The sequence below is a fragment of the Nycticebus coucang genome, chromosome 9, assembly GCF_027406575.1.
Source record: "Nycticebus coucang isolate mNycCou1 chromosome 9, mNycCou1.pri, whole genome shotgun sequence".
In the NCBI taxonomy this organism is placed as follows: Eukaryota; Metazoa; Chordata; class Mammalia; order Primates; family Lorisidae; genus Nycticebus; species Nycticebus coucang.
Genome location: NC_069788.1, coordinates 84,489,197 through 84,516,345, shown reverse-complemented (window position 1 = coordinate 84,516,345; position 27,149 = coordinate 84,489,197). Strand labels below are relative to the sequence as shown.

The 27,149-nt window shown below is 37.8% G+C and overlaps 1 protein-coding gene across 2 annotated transcripts in view; it reads right to left on the bottom strand.

The window, feature by feature from the left end:
• Positions 1–27,149, bottom strand: part of SETD3 (SET domain containing 3, actin histidine methyltransferase) — a 101,899-nt gene that overhangs the window by 2,088 nt on the left and 72,662 nt on the right. For both annotated transcript variants that reach the window (XM_053601128.1, XM_053601129.1), the window contains 6 exons: positions 13,774–13,832; positions 12,809–12,923; positions 6,381–6,455; positions 4,816–4,982; positions 3,901–3,986; positions 191–351 (listed from right to left, as the gene is read on the bottom strand). In XM_053601128.1, coding sequence (XP_053457103.1) covers positions 191–351; positions 3,901–3,986; positions 4,816–4,982; positions 6,381–6,455; positions 12,809–12,923; positions 13,774–13,832 — 663 coding nt within the window. The remainder of the gene's footprint in view (positions 1–190; positions 352–3,900; positions 3,987–4,815; positions 4,983–6,380; positions 6,456–12,808; positions 12,924–13,773; positions 13,833–27,149) is intronic.

Here is a 27,149-nt window from a genome sequence, read left to right as displayed (position 1 = left end):
CCTAAATATGATGTCTTTGGTAAGTATAAACATGCTAAACAGAAAAACAGTAATACGTTGAATGAAAAATGTCAAACATACAATTTATTTCCCTGAAGAATTACAGTCATTTACATTCAGAAGAAATCTCTCATTAAACATCTTCAAAAATACAACAAAGTACAAATTTTCATTTATTCAGTCTAATTACCTCAATAGTTGTTTTATATGTTTTTAAAAGAAGTGAGGCTCTATCTTCCAGAAATGTCCAAAGTTTGACTTCATTGTCCCAGCTAACAGGAAATTCAGAGTTGCCCAAGGTGAAGATTCTATCAATAGCATTGTCTCCTAGCAAATGTTCTTTTAATTCTTCTACAAGAAATACAAATAGCAATTTGTTAGGAGAAAAAAGCCATGCTACTTCTCCTTTTAACAAGCAATCTACCTTAGAAAATATCTTTTCCAACAATGTTATCTTCCCATAGCTAAAAACCATCCCTGATCAATCAGCCAGGCCATTTATAGACTCCAAAGTAGGGATACAGCTACATTGCAGGGGAGGGAAAAAGGTAAAAAGGCTCAATTCCAAATAAATCTCAAATTCCAAATAAAGAAATATTTAGAATTAAGATTAAGCCTTGGCATAGCACTCCATTTTTCATTGTTTTTATGAGGGACATTGAGAGCCTTTGGACAGTTTCTCAAGATTCTTTTTAAAGATAATTTATGTGGCCATGTAACCCTTGTTTTGACAATACCTTTTTCACTAGCCATGAGCTCAGTCATGCCAACTGGGTCAAAGACATTTAGCAGAACAACATAAATAGCGAAAATAAACAAGAGTTACAACAATCCTGTGATCTTTCTAAACTTAAATCTGATCAGTACTTATTCTAGTAGTTGACCTGACTAAGCTATTTATCTCATCTTACAAGTAAGCTCCAAACTGAAACAAGAAAATGGATGATAAAAACCTTAGTTAATGAAAAATATGGTCATAACTTTCACTTATCAGGAATTTAAATAGGAATTACAAATAAACACAAGTGAAGAATATCTCAATTACCTCCAAATGTACTTAAGAGGAAAGAATTCAAGCAACTGCTCTGAGTATTTTGTCTCCTGGCACATTATCTCCAAAAGACCAAAACATGTCGATCCTATTCATGTTCAAGAAATATACCCATGCTTCTTATAGCATTATGAGACAGTATCTCTTTCAGAGCAAAATGCCCCACAGCTGTCACTATTTACAATTCAAATTGAAGAACTGCTGCTGCCAGCAAATCAAACTTTTATTAGTAATAGAGTAATTCAAAGAATACATCCATTGTCTTGATATGACAAATTGTCTTCTATGGCTAATGAGAAACTAAGGAGAATCAAACGGGTAGCTTTTTAAAGGAAACAGAAGTTATCTAATGTTCAAAAAAGAAGTCTTTAAGTTATATTTGACTGTTAGTAAATATCATGATAAAATTCAGGGTAGGTTTTTGATTATTTTATATCCTTTGAATAAAGCAGTTGAGTTTTTTGTTTTCTGATTTTTTTTTAAAGAGAAGCTCCTTGAGTGGTTGAAAATTCCTTTTCAGAAGCCCCCAACACTACAGTTACTATTTCTTTCCTCAATCTGCCCAAGTTTTACTCTTCAATGATGAAAATCTAAAGGGATGAGAGGCAAAGCTTTCTCTCTACCATTTTATAACTGTGAAACTGGACTCATTTCACATTCCTGGAGAAATAAAACCTGAAAAAAGGGAGTAAGACGATGTAGCAAAGTGACCTGCCTGGAACAAGGACAGAGCAGGTGTTCTCCCATGCTTCCTTCCAGCAAACAGATCACTGATGTTAATCCCTGTGCCTCAGTCACCCCAGGCCCCTCAGGCCCATGCTGCCCTGTGTCTGTCTATCCAAAGAGCAGAGCTTAGCGCCCCACGCCTCATCCTGGCTCCTTCCCAAGCTCCTCCCTCTGCTAGGAATGTCCTCTTAACCACCCCCTTCTCTTGCTCCTCCCTCCACTAAGCCCAAACTTTAACAGTACCCCAGGGTCTAATTCAAATGCTGTTACCTCCAGACCTATAGCATGCTAGCAATTCCTTCCATGGATTATGTTAACAGAGCTGAGTTTTAAATCAGGGTCATCATTTGTTAGCTGAGTCACCTTGGCCAAGTTCCCTATGCTTCTTTTAGACAGGAGTTCCTATGTCAGTAAAATGGGAATACTTATCTCTCAATGCTGATGAGGTTAAAATTAAGTATGTAGCGTATTTAGCATCATGCCTGGCACACAGTGAGTGTTCCACGAATTTTAAGAATATCATCACCCTCAGCTCTCTTTGTAGCTATCCAACTATGGAAAAGAGCTCACAGTTTTTAACTTAACTTGATCATTAAACTGAATTGATAAACCATTACCAAAGTACCATTCTGAATGCCAGTATAAATCTACAGCAATCTGGTCACTTATAAGGAACATTACCTTATCTCACTTTCTCCAAGTTCTGTGGTTGATATCTAAGTAGACTCTTATGTTCTAGGACTAAGTTTCTTCTACCTCCTGAGGATTATCAAGCCTCAGACTTGTGCAGCACGGCTCCCTGGATCCAGACATGAAGACTGGGAGCAGAAACAGCAGGGCACAGCAGCGTCCTCACCATAGGCTACGATTTGGGACCGCAGTTTGAGGACTTACTCAGGAGATCATTCATTCACTCCTGCCTTACTCAGGAGATCATTCACTCACTCATTCCTACTCAATGTGTTCTGTGCGGCATTTAAGGTAGTGTACAATTATAACATTATCGCCCCCCATACACACACAATTAAAAATGAAACCTAGGACCAGGGGATTTAGAGGAGTACACTTTAGGATGAAAAATAAATATATAACCATTAGAGGTCAAATCTCAATCTAAGAAACTCCAAAGAACTTGTTAAGCAAATATAAAAGTAAATGCTCAATATATATACTATTTAACTCTTTCTGGGCCTGAAATACAAGGTTGTAGCCAAGAACATTTTTTGATCTACAAAGATTCTGTTTGCAATGTTATTTACTATACCAGGATGGCTGGCATTAAATGCTTGCTGGCAATTTCAGATTTAGTATGCAGAACTGATTAGCAAATGAAGTCCTATAATCCACATATGCTAGTGCTGATGACATGACATCAAGGTCAACTGATTATGAACTTCTCCAGTAAGTTAAAGAGATCAGTGCCTTGTGAGTGAAATTAGGCTCTGTTGGTCTTAGGTAATAAGCATATCAAAAACTCCCATCCACTGGCTCAGGGCCCAAAGCACAGTGGTTACAGCGCCAGCCACATACAACAAGGCTGGAGGGTTCAAAACTGGCCTGGGCCAGCTAAACAACAATGACAACTGCAACAAAAAAACAGCCAGGGGGTGGCCCTGTGGCTCAAAGGAGTAAAGTTCCAGCCCTATATGCCGGAGGTGGTGGGTTGAAATCCAGCCCCGGCCAAAAACTGCAAAAAAAAAAAATAGCCGGGCGTTGTGGCAGGTGCCTGTAATCCCAGCTACTTGGGAGGCTGAGGCAAGAGAATCGCTTAAGCCCAAGAGTCTGAGGTTGCTGTGAGCTGTGATGCCACAGCACTCTACGAAGGGTGAAATAGTGAGAGTTAAAAAAATCTCCCTTCTACAAATGTAGAATTTTGATATACTCAGACAATCCAAGATTGCTTTAAGTTTTCTTCCAATGCAGTAGTATTTGTGTGTTTCCAATGAATATTGACAAGATGTTGAGGATTTAATAAAAAATTTCCAGAGGAAAACAGATCAATTTCTTCTCTCTTCAGTACTGCACCTTAACACTTCCCAAAAGTACTTTAGTTTTAAGCAATTTCATCTTTAATCTGAATCCTTGCGCTTTACACTGTCATGAATTTTCCTGACATGGTTTACCTTCGGTCATGCAGAATACCCGGAGAAATGCCAGAAGCTGGGCAGAGATGGGCGGCTCCGTAAAGTGCAACGCAAAAACACTGGAACTGACAGAAGCAGAAAGCAAAATCGGTCACCCTGTGCCAGTTACTACCTTGCCTAAGTGAAATCCCTTAAATCTGTAAGACTTGTGACTGTCCTCAAGGAGCACTGAGCTAGAATGAGTCAATCCAGGTCCTCATCTGACCTGTAAAGGTACAACTTTCAGTCCTTGCAAAATGAACCAGAAAGGAACTCTGCCAGCTTTTCTTATAGACTAACAGCAGGAATCCTAGGTTTCACAACATATTCAGATAATTAAACATATTTACGGTTCTTAAAAATGATGAATAATTTGTTGAGCTCACACTTCAATCATTAATCAAATATTGAGAAGCTCAATAAAAAAAAAAGTCCAGATAATCCACTTTCATTAAGAATGGTTCTTCCATTCCTTGGAGAACTAATAAGTCATAATTCCTATCTTCTTTATCATTTTATACTTCAAATACAAGAAAATCTTAAAGAATTTAACTAGAAATTCTGAAATCACTGAGAATCATGACTTCATTACAGAAACTAATGGTGGCAAAGAATTAAATGAAACAAATTGATGGAGGTCATTAACCTTTCAAGGTGAAAGACATTAATGATACCAAAGTGCTTATTTAACTTAATGAGGATTTCAGGCTATATCCCCTTGAACTGGCTGTGAATGCTCCCAGTGCCACAATTCTGTTTATCTGAAAATGCTGGTAAATCACCAAGCATCAGCAAAGGTTTAAATTTGCTGTGTAGCAGGGATAAAAGGATTAAGACAAACTACTGTAGAGAAGTTTTATTAACACACCAATTAAACACTATGCAACTGGAAATATTTCAAGTTTTTCTACTTACGTAGGGATGCCAGCTCGAGCCAAGACCTCAGCCTTCATGGCGTACAGCCTGTCACTTTTACTCACTCCAAGCTTTATTTTCACTCTGTCGTGTGAGTTATTGTCAAAGAAAAAACCACTGTGGATCACAAACTCTGCATTTGACCGAGTGCCATAAAAAATGTAAATCTGAGTTGCAGTAAAGAAAAAATAAAGGGACATAAAACAAACTTAGCATGCATTCTCAATACAGAAGCAGGGGAAAGGATTAGTTCTTATACATCTAATGCTACATTATATTAATGAGACAAAATAGCTTAAAGTAACTGTGCACCTATTTGGCATAGGGTGAAGGTGTACAATTTTCCCAATTTCCAAACTATCTTGAGATGCACTGAGGCTGAGAACCCACTTCCACTACCAGGTGGCAGAGGGAAGGCCACAAGGAAAGTACTTACCAAGGCTTTCACTAGGACACCAAGATCCCAAGATCCCTGGGGTCACTGGGCCTCTCTCATAATCCTCTTTGTTTTCCAAGAGACAATGAGCTATTTATTACTTTAAGACTACACTTTAAAATTCACCATGCTCTTTACCTCCTTTTAATATAGGAGTCTTTTCCTTTAAAGCAAGGGTGCCCAACCTTTTTCCCCCTCTGCTGCACATTGGAAAGAGAGTTGTCCTGGGTTGCACATTAAATACATAAACACTAACAAAAGCTGATTAACTAAAAAAAAAAAGGTCCATGTATACTTTTCATGATATCCAATAGCAGAGATTAAGCAAAAAAAGTCCTCACAAAAATCAGCATACAGCCTGGCCTTTGAATCAGAGGTTGGACACCCCTCTTTTAAAGCAATTTCTACCAAAAATTATGTCTAGCTTCTGTGGCAATTAATTCTGAACCTAGCAGGATGGTTTAGGTACTTTTCTGAAGAAATAACAGATCAATAAGTACTTTGTTAGAATAATACTTTTCAATTTGTCTCAACTGGAATGTCAACAGACTACATCTGCTCTGTTTTGTAACATCTACTTTGCTGTAAGACCAATAGATAGAATGCAGCTATGTATAGATGCGTATTACTGAAAGGCTTAACCCTGCTCCCACCCAAATCATTAGATTTAAAAAAATCACAGATTAAAGTGAAAGTGTAACTGATCTTATGATTCCTGATTCCCTTATGGTTTGGACACTTAAATAACTGCCCTCTTTAAATACCACCTCTTTAAAAGGAAAGTTCCAATCAACAGAAAAATTAAAGCAATGCAGTTTATAAAATTTAAGAAAATTATTTTAGTATAACACAAAGTTTATTTTCACATAAAAGTGTTACAAATATCTGGCTGATTGTGCAAATAACTGCATTTAAATTGTTTGCTTTGTGGACCCAAAGAACAATTCCAAGCACAACATGTATATTGTAGCTTTAGGTTTCAAGAAATGTTCCAGAAAACAAACAACCCTAAATATGAATCCCAAATTTTTCTTTCAAAGTTAAATACCTTTTTTAAAATTACCAACACAATATTACTTCCATGCACAGTTGCCAACCCACATCCTGTAAGATATTGCACGAAACCCACCTGTTCTCCAGCCCGAAAGTCCTGCAGAGCAACACACTCACAACGGTCATCCTCCAGGTTGTACCCAGTGGTAATCTGGCCGGGGGAGAAAGGAACGAAGTAACAATGGAGCAGACATGTCTATGTGCCACCTAATCTTGAAGTCCTTTTTGGCAATTAGAGGATAAAAGCTATCCAAAGGTACTCAAGAGTATATACCTACATGCTTTATAAAACTGAGCAAAGGAATGCTTGAGAATTTAATTCTAATTATACCAGAGATTCTTACAGAAAGTTACTTACCTGAATTGAAGTACTGTTAGAAAAATATACTGGGCAGATTATCACATGTCGGTCTCAACCAAACATAATCACCTATTATAGAGTGAGGCCTTGGAGTCCCCCCTTAGCGACTACACATGTTCTACCTCACACAGGCAGTGTCCCGTGCCCCCTCAGCCCTTCAGACAGCCTTGTTTCTGCTCACTAGAGAATCTCATTTATTTGCCAAGTATTATCTTTACCTAATGTTTGGCCATTAAGAAACCAAAGTGGGTCTTCCTTTGGATAATCAGGGGGGAAAGAAAAGCTCTATTTCTGAATTATGTATGTATTTTACTCAGAAATTTAAAAAATTAAAATTTTCAATCACACAAAAGCAAAATAAAATAACTTAGTTGTTTCTTATTCCCTCTCTTTCTGCCGTGGTAATGTACAAGTTTCTAAACCCATAACAAAGAAAATCCTCTAATTATACCCTTTCAGTGGGGGTCATCCAATGCCATGGTCTCAGCGCATCTCAACTGGTCAGCATTTTATCTTCTAAACATCCTTTGGATTATTTCTTCCTCATTCCTCTGCATGGCTACACTCCTTATTCTTTCTTGCCTTACATGTCACTTGCAAAAACCTTCCAATTTTTTGAACCTGGTCTCAGAATCCAGTACTGTCCTTCCTACATTGCTAATTGTACAATGCCACTCGCCTGTCAAAACTCTATGACTCCACTCTGCCTTCAGAATGCAATCTAAGTTCCTGAGCAAGGCCAAGTTAGGAGAAAGCCCACCTTTCCCTTTAGCCTCAGGAACTGCCACTTACCTGGTATACCAGGCACTGTCCAGCTCCCTCTTGCCTAGAACTACCTTGTACACCTGGCATGCCCAGGAAACTCAACTAAGGCCTGGATTCTCCAAGGAGCCGCGCTCATCCCACCCTCCTGTGCACTCCCAGATCCCATCCTCACTCTCTCCAGTCTAGTTACCCTATCTGTGCACCTGCCTCCCTGCCTGTCAGAGCTGAAGGACAGGAGCTCCCACTTAATCTCTGTGTCTCCAGTGCTTAGCACACCGTACCTAAAACCTGACACTGCCTTCTAGAACATTTACTTAATGCATGAACTCCCAGAGGAAAGAACAGGTCCCCAGTTTATATAAAAAGCTCAATCGGAGCAGCCCCCAGACTCTTGGATTGTCTGCAGGTGCTCATGGATTATTTTTTGACCTACTCATTTATCCTGGACAATGAGACTGAAGACAGCTACAAGTGCTACTTGCTACTAAAATTATCAACATCTTGTATTCAAAAGATTACTTTTGAGTCTAGGCAATGACCTTTTGGGAGGGCAGGCCATGTAACACTAATCTTTAAACCTCATATCCCCAGAACCAATTGTTTGTCAACGATATGTCTAGAAGCTTTCATACTTCTGACCTGCAAAGACCAGTAATATGCTGCAATAAGAAGTAAATGAGGCCATGTATTCTATATCTTCACTCACAGAACATTTTAAACACTTTATTTGGATTAAAATCAGCTCCAAGAAGTTCCTGCCCAACATACAACCCAAAAACATCACCCTGATAACAAAGTATGAGATAAGAAATTGCTCTTTATCATGAACTCCCAGCAGGGAAAAGTCCAGGAACTCCTGAGTGTCAGTGGCCTTGTGATACAGGGCCTGCCAGCAGCATAAACAGGAAGGAAGGCAGTGAAGGGAAGGAGAAGTAAAGTTAGGGAGATGATAGAGAAAGGATGGGTGTTTAAGGATATTTTACAGGTATCTCCCACTCTTAGTAACCTCAAAGACAGGCTTAGGCTTAAGAAATGGCTTCCCATGTCAGCAGTAACTCTTCCATATGAACAGGCTAGGTCCCTGCCCTCTCCTGAAGCCTTTTCTCAGCAAGGGGCAGAATGTTTTGAGGTTGAGTATATAATCTGGGGCATTAAAGATTTCTCAAAACACAAGGAACCACAGATCCAGCCCTTCCATTGCCTGAGAGCAGAGCCAGCCAGAGCCTGTATTATGAGCCTCTGCTCTCCTTGGGAATACCCATCTGTTATTCAGACAGGAAGCCCAGAACAGGAGACTGACCATAGAGGCCTTCCTGGGCTGTTGGGACCCCACTGCTCAGCAAGGCCCTCTGACAGGAACCCCTGGAAACCAGGAATCTTCAGCCACTGACCAGCCCCAGTTCAAAGCCCAGAATGGAAGGGGAAGGGCTAACATCCTTCCATGTGCTCCTTTTCTTGCCCTTAGTTGACTTCCTTCCATAGACATTTACTAAGTGCCCATTCTATGCCAGGCCCTAAGCTAGGCACTTAGAAAAGCCTAGCATGAAAAGCCTCTGTCTCCACCCACAGGGACATCTAGTGGGAGACAAATACAGGAAAAAAGTAAATAAATAAAAACATAATTGCACACGTGGAGCTGAGGACAGTCCCATAGGAGCTTCAAGTGTGGGTGGGACAGGGGCCTGGCCAACTGGAGACTGCTGGCAATGCTGGAGAAGGGGGCTCAGGAGGTGGGCACCAGCACACATCATCAAGTGGGGGCCAGGGCCTGTGCATGGTGTACCTCACCACTCTCACCTGTGCTGGGCTCTGTAACACACCTAGCCAGCTAGGTCTACAGTTGTATTCCAGTTTAATTTACATAATGAAAGTAATAGAGGAGGAAGACCATGACACACACATACACACACCCCTTAAGATGTAAACTGAATGAGGGTTATAGATCATTAAAATTTTCTTTGTTTCTGTAGTTTTCAAATTTTCTGCAAGTGTTTATCATAATGCTTTCTTTGGTAGGGGCAGGGATAAAGTAATATAGGGTTATCAAATAAAATTTGGAGACTATTTTTTTAAAAAGACAGAAAAGGTCACAATCACATTAACATTTTAGTTTACTTCTCTCTGGTCTTTTTTCCCAGACATGGGTTTTCATATTCATTTCATGAATTCGTTAAAAAAAAATACCCACATTGAGACACAACAATGAACAAAACAGACAAAAAGAAAAATTTGCCCTTCTTAGAACTTCTATTTTAATAGGGAAGGAGGTGAACCAACGATATACAAAACTAAGTAGGTAAGACACAGGATATGGACAAAGGAGGGAAATCCAACAGGACAGGAGGAGGGTTTGCAAGGTGGAAGGTATAGCCGCACTGGAGGTTTGCCAGTCCTGGGAATGGCTAAGTTCTGGGCTCTCAGGCAGTAGCACAGCAAGCGCAAAGGCCCTGAAGTGGGTATGTGCTGGTGTCTGAGGAAGAGTGAAGAACCCGAGGCGAGTCACACCTTTCGGGGGGCTACAAGGACAGGCTGTGCAGGGCCTTGGCCAATACTGCAAAAACTTAGGTTTTACTTTGAGGCTAAGACTCATCTACATCTAAATGTTTTCAGTTTTTCTTAAGTACAAAAATGGAAAGATCTTCAAAAACAGCTTCCCTCAATTCTGTTTGAATTCTCAGCTGCCCGGTGGAGTCACATATTCAAACGCAAAGACTGATTACTCCAATATACGTATGTATTGGAACTCATACCATTGTCTATAATCCACTTAGAAGGATCCTTCTCAAATAAACTGAACAACCTCAAGAAAGAAAACCTGCTGCTTATGCTAATATTGAACAAATCATGCAAGATACAAAGACATATTATTTCTTATAGTTAGTATAATACCTTATAACCTTTTCTACATATGTTTTTCCAACTGGCTAGGAAATTAGTTAATATTCATGAGAATTTTTAGGTATTCACTCAGCCTTTTTTTATTTCCTTCTATATTTCCTTGTTGTTATTGGTTTGTAATTACTGATACCAACTTGATTCTTTGGTTTCTACTACTAAAATCAGGTTTGGGGCACGTTGGTAGAAGCAGACAGTGTTGCTGGGTTACAAATTCCTACCTACTCCCTCAGTGATAGTGAGGATAGACTGACAATAAAAAAATGATCATCAGGATAGAAACGCACACAAAATCTCTTGTCTGAAAAGCTGAGCTTTGTTTTTAGGTACTGTATTTTTAAAAAGACATTAACTGTTAATGTGTATAATACATAATTTTATAGAGTTAAAAACAGAATTTCTTAAATTCTGCCACAGTAAATTTCCCATAAAATTAGAAATGGTTCAGCAAAGGTGGAAGAGTTAAATATGTAAGGAAAATAACCATTATAAGAAAAAGTATCAACATCTTGAATAAACCTTCTAAACGGTTACTAATTTTTTGCCACACTATGGTATGTTTAAAAACTATTTGAATAGGCTTAAGGAAAATACAGCAGTAATCATCAATTCATTATTTTTATTTTGAGATAATCTAAGCCTTTTCCTTTCTCTTTTCTTTTTCTTTTCTATTTTTTTTAACTTTTAGGAGAGAAAAAAAATGAATCATTATATTCCATTTACATGAAAGCAAAATAAAACCCAGCACATATCTGCGTGACAGTGTCTGTGAACAGCAAAAAAATGAGAAAGGTCCAAATAAAGCCAAGGACTAGAGTAACCTTGACGCATCAACTGCACCACGGATGCTGGGGTTGTTGGGACCTCTCTATTCCAGAGGCTTCTGTGTTAAGTCTGTTTAAAATAAGGCATGCACATAAAAAAAAAAAAAAAAAAAAAGAAAGAAAGAAAAAAATAAGCTCTAATGATCAATCAAGTTTGGGAGTCAATGATCTAATCCAAAAAGAAAAAAATACTATTGTTAGATACTAAAAGCTATTTGAAATTTTGTTTTAATAAAACTTATGATCAAGTTAAAATATCTCTGAAGAAAAAAAAAGAACAGGGCGGCACCTGTGGCTCAAGGACTAGGGCGCCAGCCCCATATACCAGAGGTGGTGGGTTCAAACCCAGCCCCAGCTAAAAAAAAAAAAAAAAAAAAGAAAACTGAAGAATTACAAGCTAAAACTTTCAGTGTAACCTGGCTTATTGTACCCTCAATGAATCCCCAACAATAAAAAAAAAAAAAGAACAAAAAATATAAAATTACATTCTAATAAAAACGGTTTATAAAACATGCTACTATTTCTTAGTATTGCTAATTAAATCAAGCATATCTAAGTTAAGACAAAAATGTAATTCTAAAAGCAAAACTATTCTTTCTTGATACACTTTAAATATTTTTAAGATTCAAGATCTTACTTGTTGCTAGACCTTCCCAAATTAGCACTAAGATATTTTATCTTAAGTGTCTGGCACACATTACATGTGTTCTGGCCATTTTGTGGAATTAGATGTGAAATAATCATTTACAGCATTTCTTTTGTCTATTTATAACACTGCTAATAATAACAAAGAAAGCTGATATTAAGAAAGGATGAACAAAAAACTAACCAACAAGTATACTAGGATAACAATGTTTAAAAATTCAAAACAGTCTGAAACATATCCTATTTCTACTTATTAATATCAGGAAATCTTTCTCAGACAACCATCTCAGCACAGAGAGCCCTTCAACCTATGCTGCTGCTTGGAATCTAAAGAATATTAAGAAACAGAGAGACTGACAATAATAATAAAATTTCCATATTCTCTTGTCCTATCTCCTACCCAGTGCTTCCCATATCTGGTGATGCCAACTAAGGGCCAAGAGACAAAGGTGCAGTTCCCCTTCCTCCCTGTCCCTCCACACCAGGGAAAGTGAGTATTGGCTCCTGAACAAAAGCAGGTTAATAAACGCCACCAAGGATTTGTCAGCCTATCAGGGAAGGGACAGGAGATAAGAAAGAATCAGAGAAAAGTACAGAAGGGGAAACAGAGTCAGCAAGAAAAAAAAAGGAAAATGAGAAAAAAATATTTTTTCAATAAATGAGTACTTAAAAAAGAATTTTTAAAAAACTTTGGTTTAGTCCATGGTACAATAAGATAAGAAAGTGAATGTTTAAGCTGGAATTATGAATGGCTTAGCAAATAAATGTAGCTCACTGTGGTTTTTCAAAATGGTATCAGATTCAAATTCCTCATTTTCAGTATTAACACAGTAAAAGGAAAATACTAGCTTCTATTTGTGGAAGGTGGGAGAAATGGGCCTTTTCTGCTCTTTTTGGAGGGAGATAGAGGGGGAGAAGATGATGGTGTAGGAATGTCCATCCACTTGAAAGATAAGCAACAACAGCCTCCCAGACCAAACACAGCAACACAGCACAGAGGAAGGAGATGGTTACCAGGCCGTTGGTGTGATTACACATGTCCCACAAAGGAATCAGAGCCAGGGTCACCCGGGAACCGTCTTCTGTGGGAATTTGATTTTGTCGTGTCATAACAGAAGAGACTGCCCACCTATCACAATAAGAAAAAAGGTGATTTAAGGTTGAAACATTTAAAAGCCAATTGCAGTAAGAAACAACCCAACCAGAAATTTCAGTTTCCCTGACCTCTCACAAATGTTAAAAGCCTTTTCCTCAGTACCAAACGTAATGTTGGCTTTCATTTTCATTAAAAACTAAATCTAAGCTTTCGGGGTAGTGAGAGATGAAGGGGAAATAAACAGAAGAGGAAAGCCAGAGGAAGTGCAGGGGTAAGAGATTAAGGGAGTTGTTCACAGGAAGAAACCATGAAGGCAGGCCGGGCACAGGTTTCAGGGCCCTTCCACAAAACCTCCTTCCCCAAACCAACTCTACCCACTTCTTCCCAAATGCTGACTCTGCACTCATATTAAGCCTCAATGAAAAGTAAATGATAAAACCGGTTGCTGATCAGAATCCCCTAAGAATTGTTATGAAATGCAAATTTGTGGGGTTTTTATTACATTGTGCAGTGAATTAAATCTTTTTGTTAAAACCCCCCTATTTTACACTAACATAGCCTTTTTAAAATATGAAAAATATGTCTTTAGAAACACCCAACACTAATGTTACTCTTAAGTAGCATTTGGCTACCTCTCAATAATCCCCTACCACTACAGGTTAATGGCAATTTCTATGTGGCATCATGGCTATTAAAATGCCGATACTTATCCAAGCTGTTCATTATAACTTCTGAAAGACTATCTGTTTTAATGTTTTAAATGGTCACAGCAGGTCACTTCTTACTGAACCATTTCCCTCACTTCCAAGATCCCACATTCACTTAGAAACCAACCCCAACACACACACATAGACAGACATTCGCATACACAGCCCACACCAACCTGTAGTCCTCATAAGTGAAAGAATCCTTCAAGGGCAGTTTGTTGGCATGAGGATGGGTCTGGGAATTAGAAGTTTTAGAAAGCAGAGGTGAAAAGAGAAAAAGGAAAAACAGAAATCAGTCAGCAGAATTTCATTATTTAGCTGCCTAACAGATCCTAACAAGAGCCAAATGAAGCAGGAGGCGTCCAGCCGCGCTACTGAGGGATCATCGTGCTATTATGCTCTCATACATCACTGTCAACTTAATTTGTTGTGCCCAGCAGCCGCCATAAATCTGCTTCTTCATATTTCAATACTAGCACCCACAGACACCGTACAAAATAAAATTTAAGGTGGACTGACTTTACAAAAGGCAGGAACACCCTCCCCAAACAGAAGCAGAGCCTCCAAAGTCAGGTGTTCCTCCTGGCCTTTCCTAATACCTCAAGCCACGATGTGCCACATAGGCCTTCAGAAGATTTCAAATCTCTTCTGGTATCAAAAAAAAGGAACAATTAAAGGCACTCTAATAAACTGAAGGTTCTTTCATTCACCTCTCACTTAAATCACTTAATAGGAATCAACTTATTATGTGCAAATGAATTGTAACCCGGCAAATGTGGATCAAGCACAGAAAATCCAGGAAAGTATATTTTTTTATGAGATTATAACATAAATAAGATAAAATAAGATACAAAATAAGATCATAAAACAAATAAGATAAAGCTAAAACACAGATCAGCGTATGTAAATCTTACTACTTTTTTTCCTGGACAAAAGAACATTTGGTAAAAATATCCAAAACTTCACACTTACGAGAAAATGTTATATGTTTCATATTCTCTCATCACAATGTTCCCCCCGACAGACCTTTTAAGCACTTAAAAACTTTGTCTCAATTAAGAAATTAAAAGCTGTAACAGTATAATTTTAATCTTCAGTTTCAATTACAGTCTGATAGACAGATTGCAGTAAGTGATCAAATGAACAAATGGTTATTTGAGATACAAATGAAATTCTGCTGTGGCTGTGTCTCCGCACCACTGTTAATGCACGAAGCTCCATGTAGCATGCAGTTTTTACTCTTGACGCATTGGCATCACAAGTGCACTGTAATTTATCATCGCTCACTGTAATGTACTCGCTGGCACCGTGTGTAGGACAGTAGGGGATGAGGTAAAAGTGGCTCAAACCGTAAATCAATTAGAAAACAAAAGCTTGAGCTCAGCGCGCAATTTTAGGCAAATTATGTATTACAAAAGGCTGCCATTGGGTGTTAGTTCCCAGGTGCCTGCCTCCCCTCTAGTCTTTAGCCCAGTTTTAACCCTTTGGAAGAAAAGCCAAAATGTAAACATACATTCAACATAATTTTTAAAATGTATATTCATGACAACAAAAATGAAATTAAAGGAGGTATGTTTTAGGTCAACATATAAAATAACATACTACCCAAGGACATTTTCTAGCTGCTACAGAAAGATCAGGAAATCTCATGTAGAGAATAGAGGAGACCAAGCACATGGTCAGTACAGCCAGGAGGTCAGAGTCCTGTGGGATTGGAGCCTCTCACTTCCAGGAGTCCTCAGGATGTTTTTCATTTAATTATTAAACTTATCTGCAATAGCGTTCAAATTTTTCCTTACAAAAGTGCAAATTGGCATATATATAAGAACCACCCTAGAACTAATTTGGTCATAATTACCACAGAAAAACTGAGAGACTGTAAATAAAGGGAATTCCATTGCTAAAATTTCCTTTCACTTAAAAATGAAATTTCAACTGGGAACTTCGCATATCCCCTCTGTTTTCATATGCTAGGAGGCAGGAAAGTGTTACTGTTTTTGTCATTTGTAAATATTTTAATTCATTTAAACTGAAATTTTCTGAAAGTTGGTAAATTCCAATGCTAAACTTCCCAAATATTAAAAATTTGACACGCCCAACAAAAATGTTTGAATTATTAAATAGCAGAAATGTTCACAATTATCAACATTATTAGAATGTGGAATCTCAAAATGACTTGAAAAAGAATCTCCCAACATTCAAATTATCTTACACCTCAAACCCTACAAAACTATTCAAACATGTGATCTCAGGGACCAGAGATGGACAATAAACTCTCTAAAATGTTTCCCTTTCTACTACTCATATATATTTCTTACCCAACATGTATGTTCATGCTCACAGTCTTGATGAAGTTGTAAAAGAAAAAAATAAAAGAGTAAAAAAAGGTGTAAATGCATTCTTCAGATTAATTTTGAAGATTATTTTGTCTACATGGTTACATAATATTTGCAGAATCTGTTAGAAAGGGTTGTTCTTATCGTCTTTAAAAAAGCAGGGTGTGCCCACTGAATGTAATTCTGGTATAAAAAGCTATTCTGCCACTGACACATGCACTTAACAGCAAAATGTGACACTAGAGAAAGGAAATAACTTTCATTTCAACATAGCTCTCACTACTGGAACATTATCGCCACCTACTGGCAATAGGGGAGAGTAGGTGATAGCCAAGGTGTTCTCGAACTATTGAGAGCCAAGGCCTCTCTGTTGCCACTTACTCCAAACCAAAACTGGATTTGTTGAAAATGGTTTCTAAAATTTGGTTTCTAAAAAAGGAACTCCCAAAATAATTACATAAAAGTTTTATAAGGCTCTGAAAAATTCAAATATTGAAAATAATTCCCATGTAAAAAACATTTAACTTTGAAAATAAATGTTTTAAACTTATTTTGAAAATGAACAACGATAAAACAAATGTCTACTCCAAGCACGTTTCACTTAAGGTGTAGACAGAATGATTTTATTTTACAAAACACCAAGCCTTTTTCATTTGAAGATCAAGTTGAGGTTTAAAAGCATATCTTCTAAAAATTATCACATTAATCTGAGGTTACTTGAAAGATGCTAAAATGCTCTTAGATGAAAATATTTAAGCTTACACCTTATAGAGAGGATAAGTGAGCATTCCTCACTTCAGAATGAAACCCCTGTAAGGGTTTTATTGCTTTTGACAGCCTTTTCCAATGGAAAACATTCATAGCCCGTACTTTTAAAAAAAAAAAAAAAGTAAAATTAAAACAGAAAACTACTCTTTGTGACCAATTGATTTTAGTGTCTAATGCAGGGATCCTCAAACTTTTTAAACAGGGGGTCAGTTCACTGTCCCTCACACCATTGGAGGGCCGGACTATAGTTTTAAAAAAAAAAACAAACTATGAACAAATTCCTATGCACATTGCACATATTTTATTTTGAATTAAAAAAAAATGGGAACAAATACAATATTTAAAATGAAGAACAACTAAAGTTAAATCAACAAACTTACCAGTATTTCAATGGGAACTATGGGCCTGCTTTTGGCTAATGAGATGGTCAATGTCTGATTCCATATTTGTCACTGCTGGTCGTAACAAGTGATGCAAGTGTGCATGAGTTAGTCCCGAGACTGAGAGGAGGAGTCGAGAGACAGAGAGGAGGGGAGTCGGAGAGTGCCGCACACATTCCACACATGCGCACTGTAGCAGGACAGGCAGCGGTGACAAAAACACTCCCGGAGGGCCGGATCAACATCCTCAGCAGCCGCATGTGGCCTGCTGGCCGTAGTTTGAGGACCCCTGGTCTAATGCAATTGTGACTACAGTTTCTAAGACATAGCTACACCTGGGATGGGTGAGGAGTGTCCCCAGAGAGGTTCATCTGGCCTGTCAGAAAGATGACAGAGGCAGGGCTCCTCAGGCACAGGCCCAAAGGGAGCAGGCCATGGGTATGTCCAAGCATGAACTCCCTGCAACCCAAACCTCCCAATAAATGCAGGGCTAAAAACTAACCTCAGGTTTTCTGTAAACTTCTTAAGTGATTAATATTTTTACTTTCTTGAGCAAAATAAATATTTGAAATTGGAAAAATGAATAATTGCCATAGCTCATAATCAGACTTAGAACACTAAAGAAATTACTTTCAACAGAGGATTCTGATTTTTTTCCTGCCAAGCCAAGCAACCCAGTGAAGCACTCTTCCCATTTCCTTTTCCATCAAAAGGAGGCATTCCTTGTGAGACAGTAATATTGTACCTAGTACAAAATAATCACTATATTTGGAAAAGATTAATATCTAAAATTGTTTGTTTGGCTTCAATAAAAAGGAGCAATATTGCTAAATATGTAACTATGACATTTTGAAGAATTTACCATATTGCACGGGTCGGGTAGCTGTGCTTAAGGAAATTAAAAACCACTACAGTCAGCATATTTGATCCTTATTAAAGTTCTGTCTTGAACTATCACTCACATAAAACAAAAATAAACCAAGAAGAAATTTAAATAAAACCTATGGATTATAAGTGTTTGAAGATGAAAAAAATGAACAATATTCCAGCTTAAAAAAAATTGATTTAGCATGCAGCTTCTCTTTATAGTCCCTTGATAAAAATGAAATCTCCCTAACAAACACTTAATAAAACCTGTCAATATCTCTGGAAAGAAAAATGACACAAATGCATTAAGTATTAAATACCCTTGGAAAAAGTCACATATTCCATGAATTTTTGATGTACTATCTTGACATTAATGTAAAACCTTGATATTTATAATTGACAGATATTTAATAAAGTATAAAAGAAGATGGCTATCGTGCAGCATGCAAATTTTTCAGGTTGATGAGAAACAAGAGATACAGACGTGCACTTAAACTAAATAAACAGTTAATATGTGCTACACAAATCAGCTGTAGTCTTATTTTAAGTTCATACAATAAACCTCTGTGGAGAACTAAAATAAGCAGAATTTGTTATTATGTGAATCCATAATTCAGAAACATCTATGTACGTAAAACACCTTTGAAACATTAACAGCTCTACATAGGAACAAAATACATTTAAGTTAAAGGCTTTTGTTGTTGTTTGTTTTTAACGGGTACTTTCATAAATACATGGAGAGGTATTTCCTAAAACAATTCTCAAAAAAACCCACATTTAACCCAAAGGAAGATTCAAAATGCTCTGAAAGAGGGAAAAAAGGGCACATAAGTAGCTTCTAAGATATAAATTATTTTTCAAAATCAGATCTTCACTTTTCTAAAGAATATTCTTTTCTATCTAGAAATATTCTTTTCTATCTATAAAAATCTATCAATTTTTATAAGGAAATCAAGTTGGATACATTAAATAATCACCTTCAATGTGACATTTAAATATACTAAAAAGAAAGCTGCTCAATGTATAAAAATGACTCCTAACTACTATATTTTTAAAATTTACTTTTCTAAAGATTATTCTTTTCTATCTAGAAATATTCTTTTCTATCAATAAAAATCTATCAATTTTTATAAGGAAATCAAGTTGAATACATTAAATAATCACCTTCAATGTGACATTTAAATATATTAAAAAGAAAGCTACTAAATGTATAAAAATGACTTCTAACTACTATATTTTTAAAATTTTATGTCCTGTTATAATGCATAATTATTAGTTTAAAAAATATATATATGGTAGGTTCAGTGATTCTGTTCTGTTCTAAGACTCCAGTATCAGGAATGACAAAAAATAGTTCAGAAATTGTACCTCACTTGTTCAGATAAAAAAACCATAATACCATGCAAATACATTTTTCTTACGAAAATACATCTGCTTTTTGCTTTATTTCTTAAGCACATATTAAAAGGGGTGGTAAAGGGTATAACCTAACTCTAGTGATGGTTCCACTCCACTTATTTCTATAGGGATGAGGTCTGTCACGGAATCTCACATTCAACCTTTCTGGGCGGATGCAATTGTAAATTTCAGAAATGTGACCCCATCTCACATGACCAAGAGACGTGTGGTGCTTTCAATGCCACGTGAGAAATCCCTGAGCAGGACTGCCTGCTGCATCCTCCCTAAGCCCACTGTGGGTTCCAGGGCCTTAGCAAATTATCATGTTCTTCACAAACTGAGGAGAAAGAAGAGATGCAACAGACAACTCCCTCCACCTGTCCTGGAAGCCTGCAGAGACCCTCTTCCTCTTCAAAGTGATGCTCTACCAACCACAGAGTGGAAGGGACAGGGAAGATACAAAGAAAAGAGGGATTTCTCCAAAAGGAGGCAGAGTGATGGAGAAATGGGAGAAGAGAAACAAAAAGAAGAAACCTGAATACTGAAAAGATAATAGGCGGGAGAAATTTTTACATTAAATACCTCAAGGTTTTTCCTCTCTATTCCCACATGAAGACTAATTAGAAGCAGGATGCAAGACATCAAGTTTCTAGTAGGTCAAAGCACCATTCTGCTGGTATTTTATTTTCTAAGTGAATATAACACGGTTTAACACAATGACAAACAGTAACATATCTACTGAATCTGAATTTAGTTTTGATGATGATAAATCAGAATCAAAATATGGTTCATTTATTTGGCTCTTGAGGAAAAAAGTCAATTTTTAAGACTTTTATTTCTAACACAGATTACACCAAACTCTTCAGGAAATTTTTCATCATAAAGTTCACTAAATTCACTCAACATAATCAAATAAAAAATTACATATATCAATACACATTAAATTGAAACTTTCTGCTTTTCACTTATATATTAATTTTTCTGTAACAAATGTGTATTACCTTATAAATAAAACATTTATATTAAGAAAATGAGAGTAGTGCAAAAATGACATTGTTCAATAACTTTATAAAATTATTTCATGGTGGAAGATTTTTTTCCTCCCACTGGAAGACACTGAATCTATAATCTATATCCAGTTTAAATTTAATTAAAATGTGTTGAACTATTTTAAACATATGCCTCTTTAAACATCTTTTATTAGTTATCATTTGTATATCCTGAAGATGGCTACTACCCTGTTTCCCCGAAAATAAGACCTATTTACAGGAAAGATAAAACGTCCCCTGAAAATAAGACCTAGCACATCTTTGGGAGCACACCTTAAAAATAAGACACTGTCTTATTTTCGGGAAAACAGGGTAACTATGAACTAAATTTAGTCAAAAACCAATCAACATTTTTGATTTGCCAATCATTTATTTACTCAACTAATATTTTTTAGAAAGAGAAAAACTAATGATAGGTTAAGACTAGAAATTCATCCATTCAACAAATAGTTTAGGGCCCAGAGCAGTGGCTCATGCCTATAATCCTAGCACTCTGGGAGGCTGAAGCAGATGGATTGCCAGAGCTCAGGAGTTTGAGCTTAGCCTGAGCCAGAATGAGACCTCATTTCTAAAAACAGCTGTGGCCAGCACCTGTAGGAGGCTGAGGCAAGAGAATTGCTGTGAGCTATAATGCCACAGTACTTTACCTAGGGTGACAAAGTAAGACTCTATCTCTAAAAACAAAACAAACAAACAACCCATATATTGGGGGCGGAGACAAGATGGCTAACTGAAGCCAGATTTCCACAGAGGCTCCTGTCCAGAAGGAGAGTTAAAGGACAGAAATTTAGCAAGTAACCGGGTGGATTTGAGCTGCAACAAGAGAGAAGGTTGAAGAATGCACATCAACCCCATTGAGGCGAGCTGTGACCCCAAGATACAAATAAAAGGTACAAAATCCATCACCAAGTGGACGGAAGTTCCCTCCCCCATGAGAACGGCTCAGAGTGCCCCACAAACGAGCAGAGTTCAAAGGTCCTCCCACTACACTCCACGGGAGAGACCCTCTAAAAAGTGGACCTACCTCCCCTACTAGGGTGCCACAGCGTTCTCAAGCCAGGCATAAAACTATATAAAACTATATTCTCTGAGGGAGGGGGAGCAAGATGGCAGCCGAGTAACAGCTTCCTTGCATCTGGGCACCGTGAGTCTGGGGATATAGGACTCCAGGCATCTCTGGCTGGTGGGATCTGCCTATCATCACCCCTGAGAGGATACAGGGAGTCAGTGAGAGACTTCCGGACCCCAAGAGGAGGACTAAAACAGTGGAAAACCGGCAAGTGGTCGCGTGTGTTCAATCCGCCTAAACCCGCCCACAACTGCACGAGAACTTAAAGAGCAAGAGGAAGTGAAAGGAAAATTAGGGCAAGGAAACAGATAAAAGAAATCACCCATGAGGAAGAATCAGCACAAAACTACAGGCAACATGAAGAACCAGTCCAGAACAACCCCGCCAAGGTACCATGAGGTAGCTACTGCAGAGGATTCCACCTATACAGAAATGTTAGGAATGACAGAAAGGGAATTTAGAATACACATGTTGAAAACAATGAAAGAAATGATGGAAACAATGAAGGAAACTGCTAATAAAGTGGAAAATAACCAAAAGGAAATCCAAAAACAGAATCAAATCAGAGATTAATGATATGAAGAATATAAAAAGGATATAGCAGAGCTGAAGGAAATGAAACAGTCAATCAGGGAACTTAAAGATGCAATGGAAAGTATCAGCAACAGGTTAGACCATGCAGAAGAAAGAATTTCAGAGGTAGAAGACAAAGTTTTTGAGATAACTCAGATAGTAAAAGAGGCAGAAAAGAAGAGAGAGAAAGCACAACGTTCACTGTCAGAATTATGGGACTTTATGAAGCGTTCCAACATACGAGTTATAGGAATTCCAGAAGGGGAAGAAGAATGCCCCAGAGGAATAGAAGCCATACTAGAGAATATTATAAAAGAAAATTTCCCAAATATCACCAAAGATTCTGACACACTGCTTTCAGAGGGTTATCGGACGCCAGGTCGCCTCAACTCTAACCGAGCTTCTCAAGACACATTGTGATGAACCTGTCCAAAGTCAAGACAAAAGAAAAGATTCTGCAAGCTGCCAGGAGTAAGCGCCAGTTGACCTACAGGGGCAAATCCATCAGATTGACTGCAGACTTCTCTAATGAAACTTTCCAAGCAAGAAGACAATGGTCATCTACCTTTAATCTACTTAAACAGAACAATTTCCAGCCCAGAATTCTGTACCCTGCTAAGCTAAGCTTTAAAATTGACGGAAAAATCAAATCATTTACGGATATACAAACATTGAGGAAATTCGCCACAACAAGACCAGCTCTACAGGAAATACTTCAACCTGTTCTGCACACTGACCACCAAAATGGATCAGCAGCAAAGTAAGAACTCAGAAATTAAATGACAGAACCAAACCTCCACACTGATGCAAAAGATAAAACTAAGCAATGGACTCTCACCAAATAAGACGAATAGAATACTACCACACTTATCAATTATCTCAATAAATGTTAATGGCTTGAATTCCCCACTGAAGAGACATAGATTGGTTGACTGGATTAAAAAACACAAGCCATCCATTTGCTGTCTGCAAGAAACACACCTGCCTTCAAAAGACAAATTAAAGCTCCGAGTCAAGGGTTGGAAGACAATTTTTCAGGCAAATGGAATTCAGAAGAAAAGAGGAGTTGCAATCTTATTTTCAGATACATGTGGATTTAAAGCAACTAAAGTCAAAAAAGACAAAGATGGTCACTTTATATTGGTCAAGGGAAAAATACAACAAGAAGACATTTCAATTCTAAATATCTATGCACCCAATTTAAATGCTCCCAGATTCTTGAAACAGACCTTACTCAGTCTGAGCAATATGATATCTGATAATACCATAATAACAGGGGACCTTAACACTCCTCTTACAGAGTTGGACAGATCCTCTAAACAGAAATTAAACAAGGATATAAGAGACTTAAATGAGACCCTAGAACAACTGTGCTTGATAGACGCATATAGAACACTCCATCCCAAAGATAAAGAATATACATTCTTCTCATCACCCCATGGAACATTCTCCAAAATTGATCATATCCTGGGACACAAAACAAATATCAACAGAATCAAAAGAACTGAAATTTTACCTTGTATCTTCTCAGACCATAAGGCACTAAAGGTGGAACTCAACTCTAACAAAAATGCTCGACCCCACCCAAAGGCATGGAAACTAAACAATCTTCTGTTGAATAACAGATGGGTGCAGGAAGAAATAAAACAGGAAATCACTAACTTCCTTGAGCATAACAACAATGAAGACACAAGCTACCAAAACCTGTGGGATACTGCAAAAGCAGTTTTGATAGGAAAATTCATCGCTTTAGATGCCTACGTTCGAAAAACAGAAAGAGAGCACATCAAGAATCTCACAAGAGATCTTATGGAATTGGAAAAAGAAGAACAATCTATGCCTAAACTCAGTAGAAGAAAAGAAATATCCAAAATCAAATCAGAGATCAATGAAATTGAAAACAAAAGAATCATTCAGAAAATTAATGAAACAAGGAGTTGGTTTTTTGAAAAAATAAATAAAATAGATAAACCATTGGCCAGACTAATGAGGAATAGAAAAGTAAAATCTCTAGTAACCTCAATCAGAAATGATAAAGGGGAAATAACAACTGATCCCTCAGAGATACAAGAGATCATCTCTGAATACTACCAGAAACTCTATGCCCAGAAATTTGACAATGTGAAAGAAATGGATCAATATTTGGAGTCACACCCTCTCCCTAGACTCAGCCAGGAAAAAATAGAGCTCCTGAACAGACCAATTTCAAGCACTGAGATCAAAGAAACAATAAAAAAGCTTCCAACCAAAAAATGCCCTGGTCCAGATGGCTTCACTCCAGAATTCTATCAAACCTTCAAGGAAGAGCTTATTCCTGTACTGCAGAAATTATTCCAACAAATTGAGGAAGAAGGAATCTTCCCCAACACATTCTATGAAGCAAACATCACCCTGATACCAAAACCAGGAAAAGACCCAAACAAAAAGGAGAATTTCAGACCAATTTCACTCATGAACATAGACGCAAAAATTCTCAACAAAATCCTAGCCAATAGATTACAGCTTATCATCAAAAAAGTCATTCATCATGATCAAGTAGGCTTCATCCCAGGGATGCAAGGCTCGTTTAACATACGCAAGTCTATAAACGTTATCCACCATATTAACAGAGGCAAAAATAAAGATCACATGATCCTCTCATTAGATGCAGTAAAAGCATTTGATAAAATCCAGCATCCTTTTCTAATTAGAACACTGAAGACTATAGGCATAGGTGGCACATTTCTAAAACTGATTGAAGCTATCTATGACAAACCCACAGCTAATATTTTACTGAATGGAGTAAAACTGAAAGCTTTTCCTCTTAGAACTGGAACCAGACAAGGTTGTCCTCTGTCACCTTTACTATTCAACATAGTGCTGGAAGTTCTAGCCAATACAATTAGGCAAGTCAAGGAAATAAAGGGAATCCAAATGGGAGCAGAGGAGGTCAAACTCTCCCTCTTTGCTGACGACATGCTCTTATACTTAGAGAACCCCAAAGACTCAACCACAAGACTCCTAGAAGTCATCAAAAAATACAGTAATGTTTCAGGATATAAAATCAATGTCCACAAGTCAGTAGCCTTTGTGTACACCAATAACAGTCAAGATGAGAAGCTAATTAAGGACACAACTCCCTTCACCATAGTCTCAAAGAAAATGAAATACCTAGGAATATACCTAACGAAGGAGGTGAAGGACCTCTATAAAGAAAACTATGAAATCCTCAGAAAGGAAATAGCAGAGGATATTAACAAATGGAAGAACATACCATGCTCATGGATGGGAAGAATCAACATTGTTAAAATGTCTATACTTCCCAAAGCAATCTACCTATTCAATGCCATTCCTATCAAAATACCAAGATCGTACTTTCAAGATTTGGAAAAAATGATTCTGCGTTTTGTATGGAACCGGAAAAAACCCCGTATAGCTAAGGCAGTTCTCTGTAACAAAAAAAAACCTGGGGGCATCAGCATACCAGATTTTAGTCTGTGCTACAAAGCCATAGTGCTCAAGACAGCATGGTACTGGCACAAAAACAGAGACATAGACACTTGGAATCGAATTGAAAACTAAGAAATGAAACTAACATCTTACAACCACCTAATCTTTGATAAACCAAACAAGAACATACCTTGGGGGAAAGACTCCCTATTCAATAAATGGTGTTGGGAGAACTGGATGTCTACATGTAAAAGACTGAAACTGGACCCACACCTTTCCCCACTCACAAAAATTGATTCAAGATGGATAAAGGACTTAAACTTAAGGCATGAAACAATAAAAATCCTCCAAGAAAGCATAGGAAAAACACTGGAAGATATTGGCCTGGGGAAAGACTTCATGAAGAAGACTGCCATGGCAATTGCAACAACAACAAAAATAAACAAATGGGACTTCATTAAACTGAAAAGCTTCTGTACAGCTAAGGAGACAATAACCAAAGCAAAGAGACAACCTACACAATGGGAAAGGATATTTGCATATTTTCAATCAGACAAAAGCTTGATAACTAGGATCTATAGAGAACTCAAATTAATCCACATCCACTCAAAAAAGCCAACTATCCCTTATATCAATGGGCAAGAGACATGAATAGAACCTTCTCTAAAGACGACAGATGAATGGCTAACAAACACATGAAAAAATGTTCATCATCTCTATATATTAGAGAAATGCAAATCAAAACAACCCTGAGATATCATCTAACCCCAGTGAGAATGGCCCACATCACAAAATCTCAAAATTGCAGATGCTGGCGTGGATGTGGAGAGAAGGGAACACTTTTACACTGCTGGTGGGACTGCAAACTAGTACAACCTTTCTGGAAGGAAGTATGGAGAAACCTCAAAGCACTCAAGCTAGACCTCCCATTGGATCCTGCAATCCCATTACTGGGCATCTACCCAGAAGGAAAGAAATCCTTTTATCATAAGGACACTTGTACTAGACTGTTTATTGCAGCTCAATTTACAATCGCCAAAATGTGGAAACAGCCTAAATGCCCACCAACCCAGGAATGGATTAACAAGCTGTGGTGTATGTATACCATGGAATACTATTCAGCCATTAAAGAAAATGGAGACTTTACATCCTTTGTATTAACCTGGATGGACGTGGAAGACATTATTCTTAGTAAAGCATCACAAGAATGGAGAAGCATGAATCCTATGTACTCAATTTTGATATGAGGACAATTAATGACAATTATGGTTATGGGGGGGAAACAGAAAGAGGGAAGGAGGGAGGTGGGTGGGGCCTTGCTGTGTGTCACACTTTATGGGGGCAAGACATGATTGCAAGAGGGACTTTACCTAACAATTGCAATCAGTGTAACCTGGCTTATTGTACCCTCGATGAATCCCCAACAATAAAAAAAAAAAAAAAAAAACTATATTCTCTACCTGCAACTCTGAGCTCCCAGCCTTCCCTTCCACTCTCACTCTGAGGTCTGGAGGCCTGTCCCCCAGGAGTCCAGATTCATGGGTGATTTCTCGAGGGGTGTGGACAGGGCCTAAACTGCAGATGGTCAGCGGTGACTCTGGGGCACGGGAGTGAGGAGAGGACAGTCGGCTGAGAGGGAACCACACTGTAGCGGCAGTGCCCCGAGGCACAGAGCAGCAGCCG